Source organism: Poecilia formosa, unplaced genomic scaffold (genome assembly GCF_000485575.1).
Source record: "Poecilia formosa unplaced genomic scaffold, Poecilia_formosa-5.1.2 Scaffold544, whole genome shotgun sequence".
NCBI classification, from domain to species: Eukaryota; Metazoa; Chordata; class Actinopteri; order Cyprinodontiformes; family Poeciliidae; genus Poecilia; species Poecilia formosa.
In genome coordinates, this window is record NW_006800483.1 from 231,743 (window position 1) to 238,474 (window position 6,732).

Consider the following 6,732-nt stretch of genomic DNA (forward strand, 5'->3'; position numbering starts at 1 on the left):
CTCTGCCGCTGCAGCAGGTCCGACCCGGAGGCTCTGCCGCTGCAGCAGGTCCGACCCGGAGGCTCTGCCGCTGCAGCAGGTCCGACCCGGACACCTTTACCCTTTACTTTGGGGGGGTTCTTTGTTTTAGTTTTGTCAAGTGAAAGCACCTTTTAAATAAAATGTATAATAACTATTATAAATACTATTGTGCTACAAACAAGGCCGTTGCCATGGTTACTGCTTCACGTGGCGGCAGACTTCCAGGTATTTAATTTACATGAAGATGTATTTATGGAGGCGACAGGCGGAGCAGCAGCTGCTCTGTTTCCCACAAACCAGGATCTATAAAGGAAAGGTCAGCAGGCGTTTTGTGCGCCGCACTTTTCTAAATTTGTCCGTTTTAGTTCTAGTGTGAAAACTGGGCAGTGTTTGATACATGAGGCTCCTGGTCCAAAAGCAACAACTTCTATTTAATCAGAATTTAAAAGCAGAACGTTTGGAGTCATTCAGGTTCTACCTGGTGGATTAGATTCATCAGGTTTATAAATAGATGCAGTTGAATATCATCAGCATAACACTGAACGTTTATCCCATCCTGCCTGGTCATTTTACCAATGGAAGCAGACTAGAGAACTAGTCTGAGCACACAGCCCTGTGGTACGCCACTGATAGCCCTGGAGGGCGAAGAAGATTCATCATGAACAAACTACAAGAGTCCAACCTTGTTTCTGAGAACCGAGGCCAGGTTCTGGCCTGAGAACCAGCAGGTCCAGACCTTCATTGCATTGTCTGAATCTAAAGTCCGTTTAGTTATTACACTGATGAGATGATGGTAGTTTTCCAGCTTCAGCCCTGAAGAACAGTGATGTATCAGTGATAGAATCTCCTGCTTCTCCAGATTCACTCAGACTTTAGAAACTGGGTTAGAAACCTTTGTGACTTTATAGTCTTTAAAGTTTTTGAATATCTTTAATGACGGTTAGCAAACTGATTGGACATCCGTCTGTTTTGAACTGAACTGTGTTGTTCTCTGGACACGGCTCCAGCTCTGGGCATTGTGTCCTGTTCCTGGCCTCTTAAGGTGTAATCTGAGCCCCTGCCCTGTCCGGTTCTGTCCTTCAGCTGCTCTGTAATCCTGTTAGCTCTGTAATCCTCCCACTGCACTCACATTCCTGTTAGTCTTTCCTCACCGCGGCTCTGTGGGATGCTGCTGGGACCCAACTGAACTGTTCAGGTAGGACAGGATACCCTAAAGATCTGACCTGCACCCCAAACACCAACCCAACCACTGAGCTTCCTCCTCCTCTAGACCTCACCCAACTACTAAACCTACATATCTGAGCACTCCCAACTGCCAGACCTACTCTTACCCACCCCAAAGTCCATCCCAACCATCGGACCTACTCCTCTAGACCCCAAAGGCCAAACGTCCTCCTCTCCAACCCTCTGATCTACCCCTGAAAACCCTCAGAAGACCAGACCTTCTCCTCTGAAGTAGTGGTTCCCAGCCCTGGTCCTCAGGACCAACTGTCCTGCATGTCTTAGGTGTCTCCTGGCTGCCACACACCTGGACTAAATTAATGGGTGATCAACATGATGGGTTCCCAGAGGACCAGGGTGGGAACCACTGCTGGAAACGCTCTTTCCCCAACCTTTCACCTCCTGGCTCTTTAGTTTCATTTTGAACCGTGGACCGAGTCACAAGCTTCTTATACAGAACTTGCTTGGAGCGGATTAATCAGCCGTTTGTTGACCAACCTACTGACTGAGCGGGTAAACTGTGACTGACCACTTCTCTCTGGCTAACTCACCTCACTGACTGTCCTGTTCAGTTCTGGACCAGCTCAGAACCGGACCGAGTCACAGGTTGTATGTCGACCCACAATGACCCATTGAACAGAAAGACTCGGCGAGAGACAAGCCGGCCAACTTCACGGCCGGCTAAACGGATAACACACACTGGGGAGTGAAAGTGACAAACTGGGCACCAGTTTAAATGTTTGTATTGGTGTCCAGTGGCCTCCTGGGGAGGATTAGGGTCGAGACCAGTCAGTTCTGATTGGGTCTGACACTCAGCTGAACGAGATCCAAACACCATTAAGCACAGAACAGGGAAGCCTGGAGGAGATCAGGCTAATTATTCAGTTTCCATCTGTTTCCAGACCTGGACTCACTTCCAGCCGAGTTGCTCCCTTAACTGGATCCCAACAGGACTCACACCACGGTCCCCATCAGAACCAACAACAGAACTAACATTCCCTTCAGGCGAATGTCTAAAACGTGCAAGACTAAGACTCCTGAGGACCAGAGACTGGGACCTATACAGGGCACCGGGTCCCATGAAAACCAGAGCTAAAGTGGTATTCAAGACACCCGCTCCACAAGAACCAACATTTAGAGAGCCATATGGGTCGACCTTACCTTTAGTCCAGAGACTGAGACCTGTATGGGACACCAGGTCTTTCAACAGCCACAGTTTGAGACCCATACGGGTGAACATTACCTTTGGTCCAGAGTTGACAGCTCCACACAGGAGGCAACGTTGCTCCCCCTCCATTCATTTACGGGGAGTCTTGCCTGTTCAGGCGACACCCAAGTGACCGGACAAATTCATGCATGTGAAATTTCAAGCTAATCATTCAGACGTGCCCATGGGCGTTAGCGGAGCAACATAAACGATCTCTATCGTTTCCTGGGTTTCACCCCAAGGCTTTCGCCTGTGGCTTGTTGCTCACCGTTTGTTGATGAACAAGTCACCAAGTCTTCCAATGACCAGCTACCGACTCGTATCAGTCGGTTGACGGCTGTTTGTATCTTCCAGGATGTTAAGCTGGGTGGTTAAAGTCGTCCCCCAGCCGCCTGAACTTCCATCCAAAAACACTGAAGATGCCAAGGAAGGAAAACCAGAAGCGGCTCCGCCCCCTGCTGCGGCCCCGCCCCCTGAACCAGTAAGCCACGCCCCCAGTGGTCACACGTTTCTCTCCATACCCTGGAATATTTTAGGTTTTGTTTCACATTTATGAAGCATTTAGTGATGATAATCATTAAACTATATGTCCAGAACGTTTGAAGCATTTTAGTAATGACTAGGGATCAGTAGTTTGTAGTTTTCCAGACTTGTTGTCTCTTCCAGCCCGGAGACTCACTGGGTTTCCAGAGTTTTGAACTCGGACATTGTGCAGGAGGAGGAGCATGGCTTCCCTTTTAAACTTGTTTTTGTGTTTTGAACAGGAGAAGAAGGTGACGTTTGAAGATGAGTGCAAGAAGGACGGTAAGATCCCTGGTGCATCATGGAAACTGACTCAATTTTCTTCTTTCCACTGAACTTTCTTTCTGTTTGATCAACAGCTGCAAAAGCTGACAAACTGAATCAGGAAGTTGAGTCGTCTGCAGGGAACGGGTGAGTCCGGACGGGTCCGTTTCCCCTCAGAGGGACCCATCTGGGGAAGAATAACTGAAGACATGAAGTGGTTTATTGTCTTATTTCTGATTCTGGTGTTTCCCGTCTTCAGTCCGGCTCCAGGCATGCTGACCTGGATCAGCAGCGCTCTCCCTCTACCGGCGCCACTGGCTAACCAGAACCAGGCCAACTCCACTGCCAAGGTGAGGACCAGACGCTGGACCTGTGTCCGGTTCTGCAGAAAACACTGACCCAGGTTCAGGTTCTGCTGAACCGAGAATCAGATTATGAATAAAACTCGGAGCTAGGATCTGGAGGAAATGCTTACTGGATCGGGTTCTGTAATCTCTGAAGAACAGCGGTGTTTTGATCCAGAACGTCTCCTGATGTTCCTGTTTCCTCTCTCTCTTGTCTGGCCTCAGGAGGAAGCAGCAGCCAGGTAAACACACCCGAGTGTAAATCTGAACATTTCTATGTTGGGTTTTGGGTCACAGAACCAGAACAAAGCAGAGGGAGTTTGGCTGTTAGGCTCCACATGTTCTGAATCAGCTAGAAACAGGAAGTGAATTAAAGATAGAAGAAGCCGACGTGATGACGTTTTCTGTTCCGTCTCTCAGCAAGCCCGACGATGAGTGAGTAACCTGCCAAATACTGAGCTGCTTTTACAGTCAGTAGCTGCCACGATGCCAGATAGTGAGCTGCTTCATAAAGCAGTCAGCAGCCAGGATGCCAAATAGTGATCTAGCTGGATCTTTGGCGCCCCCTGGCGTTCAGCTTGACCCGCGTTTCCTCCGCAGGAAAGGGATGATGGCCTGGATCTCTCAGGGTTTGGAGAAAGTTGTTCCTCAGCCCGAACTGAGGAGCAGAGAGTCTACGGCGGCCGAGCAGCAGCTTCAGGTACGTCCAGGTTTCCCTGTCTATCGTCACCGATGACGTCATCGATTACGTGTTTAGTGCCGAAAACCGTGAACCAGACACTACATGAAACATGGCGACAGTTTGGGGAGCCTTTTTTGTTGCACACTATTATTTATTAACACCAATAAACAATAGTTTTTTTTAATCGAACCTGTTATGAGAGGATAAAATGGAGATTAACGTTTCAGAGTCATTTCAGCACATTGTCCATTTATTTATAAATATCATTTTAAAACTAAACATTTAATTAGCTAGCCCTCAAGCTAAATATTTTATTTGGAGCTAAAAGTATTTAGTTTGTAAACTGAATATTTGGTTTATGGTAGCTTACTAAATATTTATTTTGCTCAACAAGTATTTGTCTGTAAACTAAATATTAGGTTTGAGCCTACATATTTAAAACCAAAATTTAGAAATATTTAGTTAGCATCTAGTATTTAGCTTATTTAGCTTGCTAAGTATCTGTTGCTGTTGTAAAGATTTAATTTTATTAAATCTTTAGCTTGAAGCCAAACATTTAGCTTGCTGAGTAAATATTTAGTTTGAACCTGTGACATTTATAAATGACTGAATAAGATGGTGAAAACATGACTTTGGAAAAGTCATAGTTTCATCTCGGGACAGGCTAAATAACTAATTCTGTTAGTTCTTGGCTGGTAACTTTACCAATTGCAGCAGCCTCAGCTGTGATACATTTCATGGAGGTTGAACTTTTTGGTGGTCAGAGAATCCTGAGAACTGAGACTCAGGCCATCACTGCAGCAATCTGAGACAAAGAAACCAAACAGAATATTTCTATCAGCGGTTTGTAAATGAAGTCCTGCTAAAATCACCAGGGAGTTTCAGGGAAGGAAACCAGCAGCTGATTTCTGTCTTTTCACCTGCTGGTGGTTTTGTGAGTTTCTCACCTGATTTTGCTCCTGCTCAGGTGCAGCAAGCAGCAGCTCCAGCAGGTGAGCATCAACACATCATAGTATTCCTGCAGCTGGAAGCTGATGTTGCAACACGTTCCCATGTTTGACCTGCAGAAGCTCAGAGTGCCGGGAAGGAACTGGAGCCGGTGGACCAGACCGCTCCACCCAGGTCAGAGTTAGCATCACAACTGTTTGGCTGATTGGTTGTGTTTTTGTTTTTGACTGGTTTTGGTAATTAGATATTTGGTTAAGTCGTTTGTTGGTTAGTTGGTTATTTGGTTGGTTACTTTTCAAAATTTGTTGGTTGGTTTATTGATTCATTGATTGACTTATTAGTTGATTTTGTTGCTGGGTGGTTGGTTGCATGGTTGTTCTGTGGTTGATTCACTGGTTGGTTGGTTGCCTGAGTGTTTAACAGCAGTGGATCTTTATGTCAGAAGGACTGAACTACTGATCCTGTAAATGTGTGATGTGTTTTTCTCCCAGCATGATGGACTGGATCAAACACGGCATTGTGAAGGTGGTTCCTCAGCCGGAGACCCTCCCAAAGACTGAAGGAACCAGCAAGTCTGAAGCTCCGTCCAAAGGTTAGTCCTGGTTGTGATGATGGCTGATGCTCACAGGAAGATGAGCTGTACTGAAATATTTGTGCTTCCTTTGGAATGCCACAGCGCCCCCTGCAGTTCCTCCTCCAGCCACCAGACCTGCTCCAGAGTCAGAGTGAGTCTGGGTTTTTGTTTTCACTCCTGTTGGTCGGCTTTACACCTGGATGTTTGATTTGTATTTTCAGCAGAATAACTCATATTCTAGGATTTCACGGTTGCTTTTGAAATTTTTTGCAATTAAAATCCCTGATTTTCTGGTGCTACTTTTGAGGTATTTGCAAGTTATTTTGCTAGATTTATTTGTCATTAAACCTCCAAAAATCTACTTGTACAAGAAAAAAGATGAAAAACGATAACAGATGAAACACAAACATATTTGTTCTTAAATAACTCGATTTTCTTGACTCGCCACATCGATCACTGATGATAACTTGACATGAAGTCAGGCTGAGGCAGCAGAGTGGCAGAAGTAAGAAACACTGCCACCTGCAGGTGGGAGTTAGCATCACTTAAGCTAAACGTTTTTGATTATTTTTGTGGACAATTTGCAATAAACATTTAATTATGCAAGGACATGAAAAAATGTAGGGATCTGATGATTTGTTGTGGAAAACTGAAGGAACTGCTGATGACAAGCAGAATGTTGGTAGATGTTTACTTTATGTCTGTAATAAAATAAAGTAACGTAAGGATTTCATTTCAAACTTTCTGCTTTTCTTTCATTTATTCAGACCTGCAAAGGAAGCAGAGCAGCAGCCAAAGTAGGTGGAAATATTTGTTGTTTAAACGTAAAGATCTTTGGATGGATGGATGGATGGTTAATTGGTTGGATGGATGGATGGTTAATTGGTTGGATGGATGGATGGTTAGTTGATTGGATGGTTGGTTGGTTGGTTGGTTGGTTGGTTGGTTG

The 6,732-nt window shown here is 45.4% G+C and overlaps 1 protein-coding gene and 1 long non-coding RNA gene across 8 annotated transcripts in view; one reads left to right on the forward strand and one right to left on the reverse strand.

Moving 5' to 3' along the window:
* The first annotated feature begins 6 nt into the window (after window positions 1-6).
* Window positions 7-6,732, forward strand: part of LOC103129423 (cyclic nucleotide-gated cation channel beta-1-like) — a 21,863-nt gene continuing 15,137 nt past the window's right edge. For 4 of the 7 annotated variants that reach the window (XM_016665057.1, XM_016665056.1, XM_016665060.1 and 1 more), the window contains exons 1-13: window positions 1,223-2,548; window positions 2,804-2,930; window positions 3,214-3,253; window positions 3,331-3,382; window positions 3,495-3,585; window positions 3,805-3,821; window positions 4,000-4,014; window positions 4,180-4,279; window positions 5,229-5,253; window positions 5,329-5,383; window positions 5,701-5,801; window positions 5,886-5,934; window positions 6,551-6,580. In XM_016665057.1, the coding sequence (XP_016520543.1) occupies window positions 2,322-2,548; window positions 2,804-2,930; window positions 3,214-3,253; window positions 3,331-3,382; window positions 3,495-3,585; window positions 3,805-3,821; window positions 4,000-4,014; window positions 4,180-4,279; window positions 5,229-5,253; window positions 5,329-5,383; window positions 5,701-5,801; window positions 5,886-5,934; window positions 6,551-6,580 (929 nt within the window). In that variant the 5' untranslated portion in view covers window positions 1,223-2,321. The other 3 variants (XM_016665061.1, XM_016665062.1, XM_016665059.1) reach the window with 3 other exon arrangements.
* LOC107834193 (uncharacterized) overlaps window positions 378-6,732 on the reverse strand; it is a 12,995-nt gene continuing 6,640 nt past the window's right edge. Inside the window, exon 3 of the long non-coding RNA XR_001659973.1 lies at window positions 378-388. This is a non-coding gene — a long non-coding RNA (uncharacterized LOC107834193). The remainder of the gene's footprint in view (window positions 389-6,732) is intronic.